The following is a 22,903-nucleotide window of genomic DNA, read 5'->3' as shown; positions in this document are numbered from 1 at the left end:
GTCGTAGGTTCAAATCCTACAGAGCGTGATTTTTTTCTTCTTAGATCGAATTAGAATGAAATAGATTCATTCAGTAACTTTCACAACAATCGGAATTTGACCTCCTGTGCCTGTGAATTAAAGAAAGGAGGAGGTCAATCAAAAAAAAAAAGAGATGTTAATTAATCAAAGGTCCAACTGATCACCACGCCTGTATTGTAAATATGCAGTTAGGAATAATCCAGCCAAAGTAATAGGAATTAGACCTAACACGATTCCAAATAGAAAAACTTCAATCATTTTTCTTTGTTTGAAAGGAGAAAAAAAAGAGGTAATATCTATACCTAAATATTAATCCGAATTGACATGAATCTCAATGACAATGACCAAGAATTGACAATTGGTAACGTAAGTAAATATAGAATACATGTAATCCCACAGAAAGATTTCTTTTTATGAATTGTTAATTTTAAATATTCAGTTTAAATAATAAGTATCTTGCTCAGACCAATAAATAGAGCTGAGGTTCTAGTTAAAGCCGCTAATAGAAAAGCGAAATAACTAGTTATAGTAAGCATGAAAGGGCTAAATTAAATGAAAGATGTTCTTTTTATACATATGTTTAGAAAGCACTTACCTAAGTTTCCATTTTTTCAAAATAGGAGGATAGGCAAAAATCTCAATTTCAATTGAAAGAAGAAGTTGAATGAAAAGTTTTTGATTCATCTATCATTATAGGCAGACAGCACTAACAAAGATAAAGTGACAGACATATAAAAGAAATTGATTCATCATCTGTAACATCTATCCATCCCGCAATTCCAATCAACCGATTCATTGAGTAACTCTTGGGTAAACTATTAAACTAATAAGAGCTGTATCGTCTAACTTCATTCAAAAATGAAACTTGAATTTTTATAGAATCAAATTCTAAAATCATTTCTATTTTGATCATTTCTTAGATTCTGTTGAATTGTATCGAATCCATTTTCTATTTTAAAGCAAACAGTTACCTTATCAAACTAGAAAACTTTTTCTTTTTACTTTAATTTAAGTTTAACTCATTAGATTCAGTAATATATTAATTCACATAATATCTTGAATGATTGAGAAGAAGAAAAAGTTATCACACAATCGCTTGAAAAAATCTTTTTTTTGGTCCAACTAGTAGTAATTTCAATTAGGTTCCACATTTTTTCTTTCCATACTGCCCCATCCTTGTAGCTAGATCAAGAAAGAACCTTTGGATCGAGATCCACAACTATGGATTCCTATTATTCTTTTTTTATTTTTGCTTTCATCGAATATGATCTACTACTCTTATTTGTTACTCGACCATTAACTTCTTCTTTAAAAAAAAAGGATTCCAACAACAAAACTGCTTCCACAACTACGAAAGGAAAATTTCTATATCTCGCATCTACGGAATATGAGAATCTCTTTCGTTGAATTGAAAGAATTTTCTATTGAATGGAAGATGATTTTACATCAACAAGTAAAGGAAAAAAGAAATTATTTAGTACTTACTTTTGATACTAATTCAAATTGCCTTGCTGTGTCAGAAGAAGGATAGCTATACTGATTCGGTATACTCTCAAGACGCCCTCGGTACAATATTGACGATCTCACAAAGATGCAATTTCAGTGAATTGTCATTTACTGATCTCATCTTTTACGGAATCGATCCTCTTTGACTGTACAAGAATATGTGGAGCTCAGCATGTCTGGAAGCACAGGAGAACGTTCGTTTGCTGATATTATTACCAGTATTCGATACTGGGTCATTCATAGCATTACTATACCTTCCCTATTCATTGCGGGTTGGTTATTTGTCAGCACCGGTTTAGCTTACGATGTGTTTGGAAGCCCTCGGCCAAACGAGTATTTTACAGAGAGCCGACAAGGAATTCCATTAATAACTGGCCGTTTTGATCCTTTGGAACAACTCGATGAATTTAGTAGATCGTTTTAGGAGGCCCTAATGACTATAGATCGAACCTATCCAATTTTTACAGTACGATGGTTGGCTGTTCACGGCCTAGCTGTACCTACCGTCTTTTTTTTTGGATCAATATCAGCAGTTCATCCAACGATAAACTTAATCCGAATTATAGAGCTACGACACAATCAAACCCGAACGAACAAAATGTTGAATTGAATCGTACCAGTCTCTACTGGGGGTTATTACTCATTTTTGTACTTGCTTTTTTATTTTCCAATAATTTCTTCAATTAACAAAACGAAAGAGAATAAATAAGATTCTCTTAGCTCATTCGGAAGGATCTCATAATTTCATTATCCATGACTGTTTATGTCTCTAGCATGACCACTTGATGAAATCTGGAGGGAAGTGGGGTAAATGGCCGATACTACTGGAAGGATTCCTCTTTGGATAATAGGTACTGTAACTGGTATTCTTGTAATCGGTTTAATAGGTATTTTCTTTTATGGTTCATATTCCGGATTGGGTTCATCCCTGTAGTAATCGAATGAATTGAGTTGTCAACATGAAAGCGTAAGAACTCAACGGGATTCCCAGCATCTCGTAGAAAAAGAGTATGTAATGTAGATTTTTCAGAAGGGTCTAAATAAGACAAAGGAGTTTTCATAATTTCATTTTTTTGATCATAAATAATCGCTAACAAGAATTTGGTTCTTTTGAGAGATACGATCGGGAGGAGCTAATTCAAACCCCTCCGGTAAAATAAGAACAGCCCCCACGTTCAACCCCCTAAATAGGAAGAGGGCCCTTAGGAGAAAGACGGAAGGTCTTAAGAAATGGAGCCCGGGTCAGTTTCCCCCGCCCCCAATACCGGCTGATCAACCCAGTTGCAATCCTCCCCGCCAACGCCTGGTCGACCTCTCCTTCTATAACTGAGCTCACCACTGTGAACTCCCCTAGATGAGAACCCTCATTGCCATTGGAAGGCACCTTGGACCTAAGGAGTGGACTGTCACTGAATTCCATCAAAATCCAATGAGCAACCCGCCGAGGTTACAACAATCATGTTAGACTAAGAAGAGCCTTGGGTTCCAGTCCCTTGGACAGACCGTCCAGAGTCCAGACCGATGCTGCGCCTCATTAGACAGCAGCGAAACATACAACTCGATGTTAATCAAAGTGAAGTTGGTACGCTCCACAGCTCGGAAGGGTATGACCCTCTCAGCCATCGGGATTTCTCCCGTGACGTCCAATAAGAGCACCTGCTTTCCTAACCTTTTTCGATAAAGTTTATCCATCCTTTTTCAAGATGACCTGGAAAGGCTTGACTGAATGGATTGAATGGACTGCTATCGTGCTACTGGCTTGAGACTTCCTGTTCTATTGGAAGAGAGATGAGATTCCTTCGGGACAGACTCCATTCCGAATGCCAATAAGACCACTTCCTCAATCCTGAGCATCATTTAACTCAAGAGCCTTGCGGCACTCCCACTTCTACTGGATCTCAATCTATACACTTAATGGAGCGCGAGCTTTCTAACTATTTTATGTGAGATGGGTGCCTTCACCTCTGTAAGAACCTTTATCTCGAAAGAGATTAAGTAAGGCAAGTTTCTGACCATTAATTCTGTAACAAAGGAGCGTAGTGGCAGGCTCGCATAGCTAAAGCCTTCAAGTCCTATTATCGGAGAGGGACTTTTTCCATTATTTATCCTATTTCCGATCGGACCTTGCCCTTGCCAATTCCTTTTCTATCCCTATATTAGAATTAGCCCGACTTGCCATTAGAGTGTTCTTTCAGACGTTGAGAGGAAGGGACCCGCGGACACACCATCAGAGCTAGATTTAGCTTAGGATCGGTCAATTGCCCCAACCCCATCATCGAATGAGGTTAAGTGCGCCTTTCGGAGACTTTGATAAAGAATCCCTTCCTTCGGCGAACGGCTAGACACTTCTATAGTGGGATCTCTTGAACCTATGAAACTCGTGAAAGTGGGTGAACCCCTTGCCCCTTCCCTGGCTCTCCTTGCACGTATCCCGAGTCGCGAGGTGAAACTGAAAGTGGAAATTGAATTCCATATCCGCTGTGGTGCTTTGCTCCCTCCGGTTCGTTGATCTGTGGGCATACGGGTCTTTTCCGGAAATAAAGGATTGCTACCCTTGTCCCTCACAGCACCACCCTTGAAGCTGAACCAAATTCTTGTGCCGCAAGTGACAACCGTTTTGGTACCTTACTATATGTTTGGCCTCCATTTCCTCTTCTCTCGTATCTGTCCATCTTTCTGATGGTGAAGGAAGAAATTATGACAATAATTGCGATAATGGAAACGAAGCATGCGGCAAGGCCTCCCAATCCAAGAACCCAATCGGGAATCTTCGTTCCTCTTTTATGATGATGAATGGAACTGCTGTCCCGCGTAAGCCTTTGGAAGCAAACAATCGTAAAAAGGAAAAATCGAGAAGTAGTCTAAGTAGAGCTAAGGTAAAAAACATGGACAATCCTGTGTATTCGATCTAGTGCTCTCACTTGCCCCCAAGGGGCCAGAAGAAGATACCCAATGTTCAGGGTAGAAAGCCAGGGTTTGGTACTTTGACGAGCTGGCCGCCGAGAGAGCACTGAGACGAAGAACCTAGCTAGGAATTTCCCTGCCCGTGTCTACTTCTTGAAAACCTAAACGGGCAAGGTAAGCGTATCAAGAGAAAATGAGCAAAGCAAGGGGAGAGCTTATGCCCGGCTAATTGAATGGAGTTCCCGGCTTTAAAGAATCAAGTTCAAGTACCGAGGAGATTGATTTGAAGAGCTTTGGTGAGGTATGCTAAGCAAGATAGCTCATTTCTTGGATAAGGGCTCTATATAGCCTTAGAATGCCGTCTTCTGGTCCTCATGTGGATGATTCCCCATATGAGAAGTGAAAGGTTGGTTTATCAGTTTGAAGATCGCTGCTGTGGGATCTAGCGGCTCCAGCCGCATTGACGATAGTCCTTCATTGCGACTTAGATTGCACGATCAAGATCAAAGTGTCCGTCCGTTCGGTAAGTCAGCCAGTCGTCATCTTATCTTGCACGAGCATCGTCGTCCCCATCACTTCCTCATCCTCAACCTCTAGAGGAGTGGAAGAGACTTCTTTGTCCTTCTTGTTTTGACTTTTGCTCTGACTTCTTCTCATCTAAGCATTTGCTTCGGCCTACAAAAGCTCGGACGAGCGGGGAATATCATAAACTCAAAGAAGACCAGGGTCAGCCGACCTAGAAGAAAACACAAATAGAGAGAGGTCAACTGATTAATAGGTATACTTGTCAAGCGACACAGACACAGGTACATAAGGAATCACATCATCACCTCCTTCTTGCTCTTTGGCTTTATTAGCGTCAGCTGAGGCCTCTCTTTGATCATTCCTGTGTTTCGGTGCTTGCCCTTTCTTTTAAGAATAAAGATCTTCATCGATCTCCACTACGGCTGTCACTCCTACAGGATCGGGATACTTTTTTTACGTATTACGAGAAGGTCGTTGAAGTAGGATCGCTAGTGGGATAGTCCAGCGGTACTCCTTGCCTCTGTTGACACAATTAACCAACGGGGACCGACAGACAGCTTGCTTAGTAAAGTCTTTTATCTTCCATTCAGGGGTCATGAATGATTAACAGAAACGAAGGGTGAGTGCAACGAACTAGAATTTTGGACCAGTCTTGTAGCGAATAAAGGAAAAAGGTCCCGGTAGGGGTCAGCAGCGTCGGGAGGCGGAGGTGAACAACAAGGACTCTCTCTCGTAGCCGATATCCCGCCCTTCTTCCGTAAGGATGGATTCGGGCTTAAGCCAACTCGACCAAGGGGGGAAGGATTTTGAGGAGGATAACTCCTTTTCAATAATAGGAGCGTAACCTACTACTAATGTATGTAGACCAAGGACTTTCCATTTCAACGGGATTCTCGTCTCAAGGGCATTTCCGCCAATCACTTCAACAGTGCCAAAATGCCCTATTCCTTGAGTCACTGGAACCGCTGACCCAACTTACAAGAACCTCCGTACTTCTTATGAGCCGGGATCGATCATATTCGCATTTCCACTATGTTTCAGCCCCGAGCAGCCATCGAAAGCAAAGAGATCAGGTCGTTATATTCTACCAAATAGATGCCGATGCTCCCGAACTGCTATAGGAGTCTAATTATCATTCCCTTCCCGCATCACTAGATCACTAGAAAGATAAAGCGATCGAGGAGCGAAGTTATGAGCTGACATGAGTGGAATCGAAGCAACTAGTCCTGTCCAAAGAGTCCCAACCCAGGGAAAGTCCTTTGTCAGGGGCGAAAGCCGGCTCAACAAAGGACTTTTTTCAAGGGATCGTCGACAAGAACTACTCATGAAGACCCAAAACCTCAGTATGTGGAAAATTCTTCCAATCCGGGTCGGAAAGAAGGGTGGTGCCTTAGCTCATGGGTGTAAAAACTTTTGGTCATGTGCTATCTGCTTGTCCAAAAGGCCAAGCCAATGTAACCGGAAAGGAAGAGTTTGATCCTGGCTCAGTAGTAGGACCAGTTCCCCCCTCAACTACTTATTGATCAGTTGGTAAACCCCCTTCCTTTCGGTCTAGTAGCTGGTTACCTCCTTTCCTTCGAAGTCTTTGTCGAGCTTATCCCCCTTTCCACCTCTAAGTAGTGGTGTTGGTGTGTCTCGTTGCAATCATTCCGGTCAATCCCTTTCCTGAACCATAGGTAAGGGATGACAGGAGATGGCCCCTATAGCAAAATAAACCAGCCCCTCATTTGAGAGAGTAAATAGAATAGTGTCGGGCTTACGACAGTCTGACTTTTGAACGACTAAGCAACTACTAAGCTCCCGCCCACCCCCAACCAATTAGGGTAAAGTGTTCATTCATACCTTCAACAGCACCGAGATATTGGCCCATGACCATGTTTACTTCATCTTCAAGAGCAAGCATCCTGGCTCTCAGGGCCTCAGGCAACCCTGGATCCTTTCCTACTTCCTTAGTGATTCCAAGAAGATGCTTCAACCCTGTTAAGTTTTAGCTGGCTATCACGGTCCAATAAAGATTTCCAATTTCGATTTGGAATTGTTGAGCAGTAGGTTAAAGATAACCTCCTTTGAAGTACCCTGTGTGGATCCGGGGGCTGCTTCTGCGCTGGCTTTGCTAGCTTGCATGACGGGCTGTAAGACGCTCAATCAATCGGGCGCTATCCCACCCTTCTTCCTTGATCTACACATTCACGCCCTTTAGAGTTAAGGAATGATGGTTAAGAGTTCTTACTTTTGAGTTCCCACTCTGACTATTTAGAAGGCTATAATAATACCTTAATTAATTTTTTCGGATAAAGCTCAGCATTTCTCTAATTTGAATCGAAAGTTGCTTTTTACTCCTCCGCCTTTGAAGGCTGGTTACATCCAATGTCTCCTACGAGGCTGTCTTAAAGTCCTCTTTGTCTAGGCAGAGGTATAGCCCTTTTTGAATACATTTGACTTGGTGCTCACTTGTAGGAAGATTCCCCGCTCTGAAGTCAAGTCTTTTTTGGAGCTCCTTCCAAAGAGGTTGGGATTAGACTTTCAATTGGATGTGTCCCGGTCAAATCGTTAACGACAGATCCCTGCAGACGTACTACTTTCAATCAAACCTTCTCTCCTTTACCTTCTTGATTGATAGATAGTGAGGCCTAGGACTTGCTTCCTTAGATTTGTTGAATTTACTCTGTCTTCACGAATTGGATTTGAACAAATATCTCTGGGCGACTTTCCTTTTAATCGATCGTGAGGGGGGTTTCCACTTTATTACTCGGGTAGAGTGAAATGGCTAGGCTCCCCTATCACCTTTCCTTTCGGTGATATATTTTGCCTTAGCACTTACGAAGTAGACGTCATTTATTGAGTTGAAGTGAAGTCTTTCCGTTCCCGATTCAATTACAGCTGTTCTCGCTAAAGCCCGATCTGATCCCGCTTGAGCGGCAGGGAGAAATCCTGATCTTCCAATTGCGTCAATACAATAAGATAGATGCCTGAATCGCTCCGTGGCTTTATACACCCCAAAAAAGAATGAATAGGCGAGGCGCCCAGATGGAAAAATTACGATAGAAATAAAGCTTGGAAATGAAGGATGCGCTCGCGGAAACAATGAGATCATCAACATAAACTATAAGATAGACTTGAATGCCTGTCAATCGGTATTCTATATGATGTGATGTTGCTAGTTTCATCTGCTAGTAAGAGAAGCTGCGGTGAATGAATCCTTCTTAGCTAAGGAATGTTTGTTGGACACCCACCCATTGTCCAGTTCCGGCTAGCGCTCCTCGTTGCCTTTGTTTGCACGGTCTCATCACTTAGTGGTCTGGCATGCAGTTAAACAGGTTGACCCTGGAAACCGCTTTCTTAAGTATGCTGTACTAGGGGACAATGTAGGAGGACGCTCGTGTATATGAAAGAATTTTGGGTAATTGGGCTTTTTCTTTCCTATCAGAAATCTATGATTTCCCATCAAGGTTCAGCTGTGAATTCGCAAAGAGGTTCAGGGTTCGTAATTTGAGTAAGGATCTTTCACCTATCTAAATTCGGGCTCTTATGAACTCTCACCATCCCTATGGTACTATGGCTGTACAGCTACAGTACCCTATGAAGAGATTTTCCACTCTTTGTTTTGTAGAGTAGGGGGTTGGGGGTTACCGTGCTCTATCTAGAATCGACCATGTTAGAAGTCTTAAGGTAGAGAGGTTGATTGTGCTTCATGTCTCCCAAGAGCATATTGTTCTGAGTGAGGGTAATGTTTGCTATCGCCGCTTCCTGTTTTGCTTTCTTAGCGAAATGCTTGCTTCCGTTCACATCAAACATCGTTCTTTTCCCTTTTGCCCCTACCTTGGTGTTGACCCTAGGTTCGCTAGCTTCCTTTCCGGTCTCGTATGGGGAGTAAGTTAAGCCATTCCACTAAAATACTCTTTATTGATTGAGCTTTCTCAGTCTTGGTTTGAAAGCCTTGACAGTTCAGTTCGCGTAGTTCGTAGCCATCGTTAGAGGAAAGAACTTGTATTACAAGGATTCAGAAACTGTAAATCTGGCAATTCCTACCAGGGTGGTGGGTCAGAGCGGATTCCCTTGCTTTAGGGCAGGAATAGCGGAATGGTTAGGGGGCCTGTCTTTAAGCAGCTGGCTTCCACGTAGCTACAGCTGCAGAGGATAGTCTCTAAAAGCTACAACCGTCTCTTCTTATTATTCTCCGAAAACATACCTAGGTTTTGGCAATCACTCTACTGACAGAGAACCTAAGAGCTACCAATAAGCCTTTAGGCAGGCAGCGGAAATGGTAAATGTCGTCTTCCTTTACAATGACTTCTTCCTTTCCTCTTCACCATACGCAATTCTAGCTCACCCTCGGATCAGGGGATACCTTAAGTCAGCAGCTTCCTTTGAAGATAGGGCATTTACATAAACTCCGAAACCGTACCCAGGGAGCTTACATCAGGAAACTCCCAAGCTTGCCGAGGAAGGAACAAAACAGAGAAAGACACCGTCCAACCGCTTTTTTATGCGCGCGTACCACTTTTGAGTATCTTTGCACTGCTAGCTCCCTTAGATCATTGGCTACCAGAAAGACTAGAACTCAGGAACATCAATATGGTTAGGGATCATTAAGGTACGGCCCTTAGCCTATTCCTTTCTGCCTTTTGAACGAATCTAGAACCTCAATTAGCAGATTCATTAGAAACCTTTCTTGGAAGACTCAATTCATTAGATAAGCCTAGTACATAATCACTGATAGGATCATTCCTGAAATTAACAAATCATTAATGGGCACTTTGAAGCAAGTTGATCCTAGAAGACTAACCTCGTAGCTCACTTAGATCAATCAGTTCAAGCATTGACAAACCCGCCTTCCTTCTGTGTTCAGGACGGAGACTCTTTCTGCCTTTGTCGAACTGCCTTGACGCCTTGGCAGGCTTTGACCTGCTTTCCTTCGCTTACCGGAGAGCGGATTCTTTATTACTGACTTTTCGCGGTTGATCGCACCTCGCACCTAAAGGAGTCGGTCCTTGTGAGGAGGAGGACTCTTCTCTTGCTGTCAAAAGTGCTTACTCATGGTCTATCGTGCAGTTGATGATATCATTCTGGACTAGTTTCCAGGCATACGCCAACCATACATACCGCTTTCTCGTTCAGGAATTTCTTAAGATTAAGGTTCGAAAGGACCAGGCGGCGATGAAGTATGAGTCTAAAACACTATATGCAGAGCTGCCTTAGCTCAATAGATCAACGAATCAGGAGATGACTTCTTAAACGTTCGCGAATGGAAAAGAGTTGCTTTAGGCACGGACCACAAACCCACGAACCTAATAGTTGGATCCATGAGGAGACAGGAGAAAGCCATTCATTCCGGTCATTGAGCCCGGATTGAGGATTGATTGATCTAAACCAAAGACTTGATTATATATAGGAGAAAGGCGTTCTCATACCCTGATACCGCTTTGTGGAAACCTAGAACAGAAGAAAGTCTCTTTAGGATGGCTCTGTCCTAGCTAGACCGAGTCACAACTACTTATTATAGAAGACTCAGGCACACTTCCCTATACTTCTCCTAAGTGACATCAAAATACTCTTTCAGCCGATTCGAAAGCAGCAATAGATGAGATTGAATCAGACAGAAGGTTCACCCCTCACCCTGGGGGATTGGGGAGTTGAGACTTCCTTGCTCTTAGGCCCGCTGTAAGGCCAATAAGATCAGGAAGAAGGAGATTGGATTCTTCCTTTTATCCGGACTGACTCTAATCGTGATTTTTACTCTATTATGATACCTCCCTCTGTCGCAATAGAAATCGAGAATGGAGGTGACTTCGCTACACTTGTTTATAGTTGGAAATTCCAACTCGAAGGCCCTAGTACTACTGACTTTGCACCAGAAACAATTGAAGCCTTTTTTCGGCATCCCTTCTCAGACGTCTTATTCCTTGCCTTAGTAATGTGCAATCAGCTACTTGGCACCTTCCCTTATTCTCCTTCCTTTCCTTTTAGATCTGAGGTAGTACTAATTAATGCTTGAATTGCTCCTATTAGAAATAGGGCTACTCTTGGGTACGAAAGAAGGATATTCCGAGCCTGGGCACATCCCTTTGATAGCTTTGTTTAGCCTCCTTTACTATGTCAATCCCTCCGTATTGGTTATGGCTGAAGCCGATCCTCTCCTTGGTACTTCACCTAGTGGCTAATCTCAAGTCTCTTCTCTCGACCGGATGGGCCTATGTCACTAGAACAGGTGAGGAAGACCTCCAATCACTGTACTGGCAATTCAAGATGAACTCCTTCCATGCCAACAATAATAGTACTAAACTTTCAAAAGAAGAGAGATGAGATCAAGCTTTGAAGTTGGTAGCTGAAAGAAAGCTGTTCGTGAAGGTCAGACCAGAGCATAAGGAAGGAAGCTCACTCAGAAGCGAATTCCGACTACTATTTTAGAGTACCGAAGCTCAATGGCATTGATCACACCTACGGCCAGAAGAAAGAAAATACCTAGCGCCCCGGTCCCTCCATTGACTGACTGGCTTAGAGGGCATTCCGCACAATGACCAGTGCAATTCGCGCATCTGTCGGTAGAGGGTTCAGATAAAGTAAGTAGCTCGCAAAGAGGGAGTTCCCTGGCTGGTACCAATAGATAGAGCTACTAGTAAGATAAGCAAAGGCGGTTGAGAGTGGAAGGAGTTAACCTCTCAGCCTCAAGGTGAAAAAATATAGCAACTGACAAGGAGTAGCTGTATAGGTACCAGTTAGGGTGCCAATCTAGTATAGCACTGCTAACAGGACGGTCAGTCGATAGCGAAAGCAAAACTTCTCACATCTCTATGACTCTTTGTTCTCATGACCTCAAAGTGATTGACTACATTCAATATAAAGGAGAAAAAAGGATTTATCCCCCTATTCAACTACCCATCCAAGAGCATTTGGCTTCAGAATACTTTATTCTTTTTATTTTTCTATGGACTGCATAAATCTTCTCTTCCAGCCCAAAGGAGGATAATCTCTTTTGGCAGCTCAATCCTCACGGTAATAATTATGCCAATTCTGCCTAAAAATCTCTTCAGGTGATCAAGGGGGCTCCCTTTTTCAGTAGATGAGATTCGGAGAAAAGGTATTATCTAAACGCTTCTTTTCTCTGGCTTGCTCTTTCAAATAAAATTTTGGCCTGCAGTAATGTAATCGGGATTTCATCTCCTAAATTCTTTTTTCTATGAAAGCAAGAGGTGGAAAGTTTTGTTAGAAATTCTGCCTTATTCCATGAGATCTAGAAGCACTTCTGCTACTTTCTCTCTTCCCTAGCGCTCTTTTTTTTTACTTTTTTCAAAGGGCAATGAAGGCCTTCCTTATAAGTTCTCGCTCGATCGAAAGGATATAACACATACGAAACCTTAGCTTCGCTGACTTTATGAGGTCTAACCTTCGCCACGACATTAGTGGCTTAGCTCTTCGCGCTTCCCGCAGGCTTTTTTATAGAGAGAGAGTAAGGGGGGGGCGGCACGGAAGATTGGTCCGCTCCGAAAAGCTGAGTTTTTCGGTTCGCCCCCCCTATGTGGTCGGCCTTCTTACCAGTCTGCCTCCTTTCTCTTGATGGAATATATCAATACCCGAGCTCCAGCTTTGCTTGCGTTCTTCACCGGCGCTCGCCAGATGTATCACTCATCCCGCTCCCCACGGAGCGGTAAGGAGTCTTCTTGTGTGTTATAATCTTTACGGGAATGAATCGCATATGTTGGTTGAGAATTGCTCGGGAATTCATTGATAATGACTTTGCCAGGTTCTAGGGAGGCTACTCTTCTTTTTTGTCGATCGAGCCGCTTTCCCTCATTCCACTCGTCCAGCCCTCTTCACGAACTTGTACAATCGATGCCACAAAGATAGCCAACTCTATTATCAAAGAAATAAGGAAAGGGGCGACAATTTGGCACCAGATATCCGGAGGTGTGGAAAGAGCAGCTGTGAGAAGCGGAAAAACCATCAAAAAACGACGATTGTTCGTGGAGGTTTCTACAGAAAGACCCCTTGGTTCTGGCAAACGGATCACAATTACAGGTACCTGGGAGCATACCGATGGAATGAACGAAATACGAACAGTTAACATAATATGGTCATAGATCTTAGGTTGTAACTTGATCATGAGCGAATTTGTTGATGTTGCACCCATGAAGTATGGAAAGTGCCAAACATTGGGAACTACCCGGGGAGGAGTTAGGAACAGGAACAAGGAGAAGCGAGAACCACTTAAATGGAGGAATCGATTGTATTTCGTCCTTTGTTCCCCATAGCAACTGGGGATCAAAAAGCACCAAATTTGATGACTTATTAAGGGAAAGACGAAGTAAGAGCATGCTATTGGAGACGTTGCAACATATGTCGGGAAGGCCTCCGTTGATTGTGTACGAACAAAATACGAATCCAAAGGCAGGGTAAGAAAGGGTTTAGCTAATGGAGATATTAACTCTTCCGGGAACCAGTAACGCGTAAACCATGTCAAACCAAGACCAATCAATATCCGAACGGAACGGATTCGAACTTCTCCTAGAATAGTTTCCGGTGCGAAATGAAATTCATAGGATATATATGAGTAATTCAAAGGATAAATATAAATATTTGATAGGATTCGATTCATTTTAGTAATGAACAAAACAAATAGGATTGATTATGTATCACAATTTCATCACTACATCGAAGGCTTTTTTGTAAATATATTGATAAGATAGCTTGGTATCCAAACATAAAGAATTATGATCCTTCTTGTGTACATAAGAAATTGGGTGGGTATAGGGCATATAACAAAAAGGGTTTCCTCGATCATAAAATAAAAAAAGAAAAAGCAGACAGGAAGAGTTTGATTCTTTAAACAAGCAGGTTTTGGCTTCTTTTTTAGCACCCTAATTCTCTTGTTGGCTTTGATACCATGAAATAAAATAGAGAAAAAGACCTTCAAGAGAATAAATAAATAAAACCATTTTCAAGAGACAAACTCCAGTGAACCCCTTTCCTCCCATTCATTGCCCTTTGAAAGAAGTCAAAATAAAAAAAGAATCTAACGCTCTAGTCGAATTGAAGACTTTCAACGCTCATGCTATTTGAAAGAGCTTTCAACATGGAGTGGAGACTCCATAACGTACACAAAGAGTAAGCGATCTATGAATATCATCCCAATTCAGGTCTTGTTCCGCACTTAAATGGATAACTCAAACCCTTACCTTGACCAGTTTGTAGTGGAAAACCTCAATGACATAATCGTTTATAGTCACTCACTGGAGGTTTGGAACCCTGAGTACAGTGTTCCGGGTGTAGCAGGAAAAGAGGCTGTACGTGAAAGAGTACTCAGACGAAAGTGCTATTTCTTGGCCATTGGATCAGCAAGGGTGTGATTCAGATGGATCAAGAGAAGACCAGGTCTGTTGTGGACTGGGAAGTGCCGAAGAAGGAGAGAGCAGGCAGCAGTGGTGAAGCTGGATGCTCGAAGTCATTTTAGATACGGCAAGACAGCTCAGGAGGAGTAGAAAGTTGCCACAACCTAGGAGGGGTTTATAGGAAGCCAAAAAACGTGAGCCTTTTTACATACTTCTTAAAGGGGGAGAGCGCCAGGAGAACGTCGAGACGCCATCAGTTTGGAGCGCGAGGCCAGCAGAGCTTGCTGCAGAGGAGATAAGAAAAGGCTCAGCAGAGGGGATCTGGTAACTGTTATGAATGTGGAGGAGTGGGGCATTTTTCTCGTTACTGTTCCAATGTTCAGACGGACGAATGCTGCTAGGGGAGTGCAGAATAGACCAGCTGAAGATGGAAGAGTGAACGTTGTCGAGCCTAGAGCCCGGGAAGCTCTAAAGGTAAGTTCAAGTCGGAAACATAGCGGGGGTTCTCAAGCTTAGGAGAGGAGACTGTTTCGCTGTCGTTAGATTGTGTGGCAACGTCAGCAGAAAGGAGGAGAAGACGGAAGGCTGTATTCAAAATCTATGTCGGAATTGGCCAGTGCAAAGATAATCATTGATGCTGGGAGTTTGGATAAGATAGCGTCCACGGAGATGGTAGATCAGTTGGGGCTAGGGAAGTTAAAGCAGGACGTCTGGTGTGACGTCGTCCTTATGGACGTATTACATATCCTACTCGGAAGACCTTGGTAATACGAGTAGGGTTCTACCTGCGTAGAGAGAACACCGCTTTACTTTTAACGGGAAACGCGGTTATTGCCATCAGAAGACTTTGGTTGGCTAAGGAGAAAGGGTGTTTGTTGGCATACCATTTCTGGACGTGGGAAAGAGTCCATAGAATGCTATGCCTTGATAGCAACAAAGCCAACTAGCAGAGCCGATTCGGGGATCGGTGGGATGCCGTAGCTTTAAGAGATAGGGGCGGAGGCAATCGGAAAGGCTTTTTAGGAACGAGGCCCCCTCCCTCCTATGTTGTAAAAGGGAAGTGCAGATCTTTATCTTTCTGCGACACTCTTCCGACTTGATGCCGCCCCTGAATCCACAAGTACCGGCTTGATTACCCCCTAAGATAAGAGGAGGATATAGAAGCAGATTTAGTTGCAGGTAGGAGCGAGTCTACCCTGCAAAGCGGCTTCTCGCTTATCCCCATTTGAAAATGAGGAGATCCGACGTCAAGTGCAGGAATTGCTGTCAAAGGGGCGGGAGAGTCTCAGTCCGTGTTCAACGCCTGCTTGACTAGCTCAAAAGGAAGCAGCTGGAGTGTGTAGATGGGCTTTGAATAAGAGTTGGGTGATTTATTTCCAATAATGCCAACGATGGATGAGATTATGGATTAATTGCCTGTCGGGAGCGTGTTACTTTTCAAAGCTTACCTTATATTATTAAAGAAAGGGGAAAGGGCTTTTTTTTATAGAGAGAGAGTAAGGGGGGTTTTCTGGGGCTTTGAAGCAGGGCCACTTATATTGCAAAACTTTCAGAGACGGGATGGAAAGTCTTTCGTGAGAAGAGATGGTAGGCTTGATACGGATACAGCTGCTTATCACCCACCTTAGAATCAAGCAGTTCAGTTCGACTATACCCGCCTTAATTCCCTCATTCAGGACAGATGGAAGCAGGTTATGGATCTGTTCAAGTTGGTCGATCAATCCCTCCTTTCTTTCCCCTGCCTCCGGACACCTTAGAATAGATTTGATTGGAAGGAGGGTGAGGAACGAACACAGTGGTTTGACTGCTGGGATCCCAATCGGCCTGCATCAGCGGAAAATGGAACTATCGAATCACGGGTGACTCGCTTTATCGGGATGGGAAGAATTGCAACATCGGCATTTCTTTCCTTCCCTAAATCGATCCACTAGTAGGTAGCGGTAGGAGAGATCCATTATGGTGGGATGGACCGTTCTCGAATTCCGGCCGGCATTTCTGTCAATCGGCGGAAGACTCACGCATACTGGGAGGGTACGACTTCAAGGGATGGACTCGATCGAACGGCCAACCACTTGCTATTTTTGTAGGAGATGAAATCCAAAAGACCATTATTAGCGTGTAGTAGATTGGCCCGAGTGCGTAATAGGCCAGTCGAGAAGAAAGAAAATCAATAGATTGAACGGTAGATAAAGGATCAGAGGATGAGAGGGGTAGATCTACCCAATATGGACCGATAACGGATGGTCCCCGCCAACTGCTTATCTCTCTTCCTCGCATTCCATTCATGACCTAACGACTATCCCTCTTTCGGGGAGGGAATCACTTGCTGGATCGAACCCAAGGATAGGTTTGATCGGCCGGGTGTTGGATCGAATGAACATTCAACCGCGTCATCACGGCAGCGATGGATGTCCAACCTTTAGATCTCTTCTTTCTCAATAAAGGCGGGTAAGGAAAGTCCGAAGGCTAATCCGGCAACTGCTGGCTAGAAGGCGAAAACCGCTTTTGCCAATCAAAGCCCCAAAACTAGTAAGGGCACGAGTGCCCCAGCAAGCCACCCCAACCCTACCGCCAAAGCTTGACTTTACTAAACAAGCAAGAAAGGCTCTTTCTATCTTATTAGTCAAGCGCTAACGAGCAAGAAAACGGATATGCCCTAAGAAGCAACTTCGTGCAGCTGCTGCGCCCTTGCTTCTTGCTTTAGAAAGATTGCTCGTTAGCTAGGCCGTTTTCAATAAGGCTCGCGCTAGGCGCTCACCTTTTTTGGCTAAGCCGTATCGTATCTTGCTGGTAATGGATTTATTCTTGAATCTTGCTTGGTTTAGGCAGGTAAGTGTTAAGAGGCTCTTGTTGGCTTTCATTAGGTATACATAGGTACACATAGGACTTTCTTGCAATACATAGTGGTTGGCTTCGAATCACATGAAGCCCATATAGATGTCCACTCCTATTTCCTCTACTCCCTGTGGGGAACACAATCAGTCCATACAAGGACCTACTGAGTCATCCACCCTTGCATCTATTTGATGCATCATCACATGGCCGTCGTGTAACTCCTCGAGAATCATGTCATTCGCCTGTCACGTGTTGCCACCAGAGTCATAAATACTCGAAGTAAGCTCCTGGCTCGCCCCTATCTCTAAAGGGGCTTACGAACGAGCGGAGTGCTTACGGCCGTGGTAGCTGCGAGCCTCCTGGGTCTTGCTCTCTCGTCTTTTTTCCTCCGCCTTCCTCTTGTAATTGACCCTTTCTTTTCTGCTACGCCTATCCATCCGTCAGATTGACATCCAGCCGGGTGAGCGATAGCGGCTCCTGTTTACTAATAGATCTGCCGCCGCTAGTATAACAAAAAAAGCACATAAGGATCCAGAATATTAAAATATACTGATCACTGATCAGGATCATATAAAGCCCGGTATTCCCAGAAAGGATAGTCGTGATGTCCCTTCATGGCCGGCCTTTTCAGTATGGAGCCGAAGGCGAGGGTTTCCAGCAGGCCCCCTTCTCTGGCTTTTCCTTTAAGTGACAAGGGGGGTGAGGTAAGGAGTAGTATAAGAGTGGTTCGGTCATCGATAAGCCTCTCCTTATTCATTCTATAGGGCGGGGCTGCGGACCAACAATCCAGCAAAAGGGCTGAAAAGCTCCTTTATTAAACCTTCCCCTTTTAATAATAAGAAGGTAAGCATCAAAGCCCAGAAAACCCAACCTATACAAAGAGCTCTTTTCAGCCCCTACTCCTAACAAGTGAAAGTTGCTGGCACCCACCATATCTTGCTTCGGGGCCGATCTCTTGTATCGGAGCAAACAAATTCAATGATTTTCTATATTCTATTTATTTCTTTTTATTGTTGAGTTTTTTCCACCACAAACAGATTTGCCGCATGGATTGGATAGAGTCCCCTGATCTCGACATTCAAGCACGAATCCCTTGAGCGCTTCGGCGGCGGATAGCAGCATGGGCAAAGCACTCTGCTGCGGCGAGCAGCCGGTTCTTATTGCATTCACCAAGATAGTCTTGCTCGCTCCTGAACTCTGCGGCGAGTTCAGCCACCACCTCCGGGTCTGAGCTCTGCTCGAGCGTAGTCAGCCAGCTTCGTGACTTTGCTTAGCTTCCAGCGTTGCAAAGGGATAACCTTTCACTATCTAGGCGCCCTCGAAGGAGGGGTCCCACGGACTTCTTCCCCGAAGGTCAAGCCGTAGTTCCTGTCCCTGGGAGAAGTGGAAGGAGTTAGGAGGATGGAGCGCCCTTTGCCCTAAGAAATAGGCGGCTTCGCCTTCAAGCCGTCAATAAAATCGAGCTAATATGTGATCATGACAGTACACTGATGCATAGGTCTTCTTTACTTTACGGCCTTTTGATTATGATGCATCATGAACGTGCCAATATGTGATCGGGGTGAGCGGTGGTTAGATATAGGGGCGGCTTCGCCGGCTTGGATTGGAAGGAAGGGCTTCGCTTTCCGATCGCTTTTTGAGGCCGGTTTGGATGAGCGTGGGCAAGTTCGGGATTCACTATCGCTTTCCGCTTGGAGCGGCTCACCCCCTTGTCACTTAAAGGGCGAAGTCGCCGAAGCGAGTCTAAAGGCCAAAGAGTCATCTTTGAAGGCTACTATGCATCCTTATTCATAGTAGAGTGTAAGGTAGGTTTGGGTATAGCAGGACTTGAACCTGCGACCATTAGGTTAAAAGCCCAATGCTCTACCAACTGAGCTATACACCCCAAAAAAGATGTAGTAGTAAATAAGGATTGGTACGGAAAAGAGGCCGGCCCCCCTTCTTCTCATCATATTAAAGGAGCGCGGCTCTGTATGAGGCTCGTACTGCAGAGCAAGCGGAAGAAAACGTAAGGTCGCGCGTTAGCACTCCTGCAAGAAAACGGATGCGCTAAGGCGCAACTTCGCGCAGCTGCTACGCCCTTGCTTCTTGCCCCTTATTTCAAACTCAAGGAAAGCCTTGATCGATATGAGAAAGATGCGCTCAAGCGCCCAACCTAGTAAAGGGGCTTGGGCTCGAAAGCCGGCCTTACTCAACAAGCACCTTTCTTAGTAAGGTTGCTTGTTTCCACTCATTGAAGATTCTATCTACAAAAGAAGGTCAACGGGGGATACTCAAATAGCTCTCACTGACACCAGAGAAGGTGAGGTCGTCTTTCTTTCCAGCCGCCATACGGTTCGCCTTAAAGCCTTAAGGATCAGGGGAGGAGCAGTTATCTATGTAATTACGTTGTTGGCCGTTGTTCCGGTCGAGCACTCTCTTTTCTTTGTCCAATTCCGTCTTACCAAACAAGACTGACTTCTTACCAACCCGCGAAGGGTTGTGAGGCTGGACCAGGTACGAAGAATGAATCTATATCTGTGCACGGAAGTTGCTGGCCGGCGGCCGCTCAACTGTTCGAGCGCAATGCAGTGGTGTTGGTTCCGATTCGACAAAGGTAGAATGCCTGGTCGAAGGTCCAGTACAGTAGGTAGCAGGCGTGTTCGTTTTGGCTCCCGAGCGAGAACGATAAATAGGCGATGCACCATCCTTGCTGCTACGTACGTTTTCCTTGACTTGACAGATTCATTCAATTGAACCCACACTCAAAGGAGGACCACAAGCTCGGGGCTCGACGAAACGGAAAGTTTCAGCATGTTGAAACTTCTTGGGGTTAGCAGTGAAAGAAAGAGCCCGGCATTCATTTCTTCATGAATATTCATAGCTGAGTCTACTAAAAGAGGGACCAGCCTCGTCGTGGTGATTAGAGGACACCTCTGATCGTTCACCTCTAATGTGACACGTTCCCTCCCAGTTATATGATCAACGGGATCAGTCGGCTAGAGAGCGGGGCTATTCTTCTTCCGTGGAGACAAAGTCGTCCCTTCTACTGACCGAACCCTCAGTTCGGGGGCCTTCGTCAACATGTTACGAAGCTCCAGTCTTCGGTGGGTCACCATTACTTGACTTAGAAAGGCGAACATCTGGGCAAGGGAAAGCGCAGTGCGCCTGGTGCAAATGGCTTTCTTTTTTCATGATATACCAATCAGAATGGAGGGTCCTACCTACGTACATGATTGATAGAATCACTACGTAGGGGGGCGGTCAACTTGATGCGGGAGAGGCATGAGTGCAGTTCGATCTTGTGGTGTATTCGTTTGTAGTGAGTAGGGCCTCTTTCTCGTTGATCAGTTCGCCTCCGCTCTATTGAAAAGTAGGAATTCCTACGGCGGTTTTGTCAACGAACGCGTCTCGGGCCGGATTGACTAACCTAACCCACCCTTAAGGAGGCTTTTCCATAGTTGGGTGTCCGCTTTAGTGTGATTTACGAAGGCTAGGCTAGGTTTGGTAATATCCAAAACAAATGAAAAGAGGTCGGGGTCGATAGGTGGCAGTTGGCAAGGAACTTGATCCCCCCCAAAAAAAGGGGGAAGCCGCGGTCGAACTCTTATTCTGGAAATAAGTCGGGGCCCTTTTACCAAGTCTACCAGATAGAAGATGATAGAGGGCCAACTATCGTTGCCTTGCACAAGACGGTGCCCTTTCACTTCGAGTTCCTTCCTTCGTAGTCAAATCTGATGATACGCTTTGGCGATGTTACCTACCAAATAAAAGGCCTGCTAGGTGATCGAAATCGCTCAGGTCAGTGAGGACTCACTCACTCACCTACTCCTTATCTATTTAAGACTTTCTTCTATCTACTTAATTTAAAAGGCGACCCGCCGCGCCGGGCTATAAGATAAGATAGAGTTCTTGTACTACTTGATTGACTGGTAAGAAAGAGCTTCCGTAAGAACTGGAAGACTCTTGTATGTACGGTAACCCTCTCTTCCGCTACTGGTGGACTGTTGCACAGAAAGGGCGACAGAAGCAACCTTTCTTAGCGCGCTTTTCAAGCGCTTAGCTTCTGCTAGTGGCGGGGCGGCAAGGCCATGTTGTTCAGTTGGAAGCCTAAGCCAAGAAGGTACGAACGAAGTGACGGGCCCCTTTAGAAGATAGGGGGCGGCTTTCTTGTGGTAGTAATTGCGAACATCTCTCCTCTTCTCTTAGCGTGCACAGTTTGCTTACATGCCGCCTTAGGCACATCTCTCTTTCTTAGTTTCACGCTGGACTAATGATAATGAATGAAAGTCAGTCTTTTAGTAAACGTATATAAGCAGCTGTTTAGTGTATAAGCAATTCTTTAGTGGTCGCACCGAAAGTACGGTGGAGGTTGGTTGAAGATGATATGATGGGAAGAACTTTCAGGAAATGTTTGGAACAGAGAACTTACAATAATACAACGCCGTATTCTCCGAAGATTGAGGAACAAGAAGAGATCTATTAAGAGAAAGATTTATTCTAGAGAAAATCTTAACAGTTACATCCAATCACAAACTACACGAAAGTTGTCCCTTTTTTATGGAGATTTACCCATCACAGAGATGCACAGAGGAAGAGAACGAACTTCATATATCCCTTTTCTACTCAATCCAGAAACAAGATCGGACGTTATCCCGGTTCGTCTCCATTTTTGTGAAACTATTCCTCAAGCAAGGCAGCCGATAAGTCATCGAAGGGTTTGTGTGAATAATGGAATGGTTAACATTACTCATTTTAAACTCTCCCACGGTGATATAATATCTTTTCAAGAAAATGATGCGAGAACCCGCGGTGAAGAAATAAAGAGATCCTTCTATATCGAAATCTCAGTTGAAAAAATAATAGGAAAATTCCTGGATCACCCGTGGAGAAGAACCAAAACAGAATGGTTCCGCCTACTCAAAACTAAGAGGGGATGCCGCCTACTACTAAAATCCCGGTTTTTGCAACAGTTGCGTTCTTCTATGCAAGAAGAAGACTTAGAAAGAACAAAGAAGTTTGGATCCGAAAAAGTATGCTTAGGCAGTTCTTTCGCTGAGCACAACAGAATGAAGAGGAATTTGTATCATTTCAAATCCCTATTCTTATCGAAGAGAAGGAACGAGAAAAACCGAAATATTCCTACTCGAACAAGAAGTCCTATAGTTTACAACTCTTCTTTATATAGTAATTCGACCTATTGCTCCGCATCCCCCCATCAGTTTACTAAAAAGATCAAAATAAAAAGGATCGAACTACCTACTCATTATTCGGAGGTGAATCATAGAACACCAAAAGCTGTGGTATCTTATGGACCTAACATAGGTCACATACCTCACGACATAAGATTGAAAGATCCAAACCTTCTTCTTCGGAGCGGAAAGGGACGTGGCCAAAACATATAAAGATCGGCGTAGTCGCTCATAGGGACATATCTATCCGGATAGAGGATAGTCTAGGCCGATTCATAGATAGATCTCTCTCCATATAGATAGGTATCTCCGTGGATAGAGATAAAGATAGGGATCCATCTAGATCTTGATTCACTATTTCCATATTTTTTCTTGATTCTGATTGATTGCCTTTTTTTTGACGACAAGTTTTAAATCTTAATGCAGGCAAGGAAACATCGTTTTTCAATTATTACTTGCTGGGTCGGAGCGTAGACGAGCGAGCAGAGCCAAGGAAAGAGGGAAGCCCGTCATAGAGCAGTCGACTAGAAGTAGAAGACTGCTGGCCTGAGAGAAGGCGGCCTCTCTCGGGAAAGATGGCCCAATTTCTCTTCTTTCTTTTTGATTTCAGCTTTC

General features: G+C 44.1%; 1 protein-coding gene and 2 non-coding genes across 3 annotated transcripts in view; 2 read left to right on the top strand and 1 right to left on the bottom strand.

Annotated features, from left to right (window-relative positions):
• TRNAW-CCA (transfer RNA tryptophan (anticodon CCA)) overlaps positions 1-28 on the top strand; it is a 74-nt gene extending 46 nt beyond the window's left edge. The window contains exon 1 of the tRNA in view: positions 1-28. This exon is cut by the window's left edge and continues 46 nt beyond it. This is a non-coding gene — a tRNA (tRNA-Trp).
• A 14,277-nt stretch (positions 29-14,305) lies between these two features.
• On the top strand, positions 14,306-22,903 carry LOC142181942 (small ribosomal subunit protein uS4m-like). The gene is made up of 5 exons (XM_075255648.1): positions 14,306-14,394; positions 14,504-14,756; positions 14,847-14,954; positions 17,108-17,111; positions 21,495-22,903. Exons 1-5 carry the CDS (start codon positions 14,306-14,308, stop codon positions 22,499-22,501), a joined length of 1,461 nt encoding a protein of 486 aa, XP_075111749.1. The 3' UTR covers positions 22,502-22,903.
• On the bottom strand, positions 18,930-19,002 carry TRNAK-UUU (transfer RNA lysine (anticodon UUU)). The gene has a single exon. It is a non-coding gene; the product is annotated as a tRNA-Lys (tRNA).

The sequence above is a fragment of the Nicotiana tabacum genome, chromosome 6 (genome assembly GCF_000715075.1).
Source record: "Nicotiana tabacum cultivar K326 chromosome 6, ASM71507v2, whole genome shotgun sequence".
Taxonomy (NCBI): domain Eukaryota; kingdom Viridiplantae; phylum Streptophyta; class Magnoliopsida; order Solanales; family Solanaceae; genus Nicotiana; species Nicotiana tabacum.
This window is presented reverse-complemented; position numbering and strand designations above follow the sequence as displayed.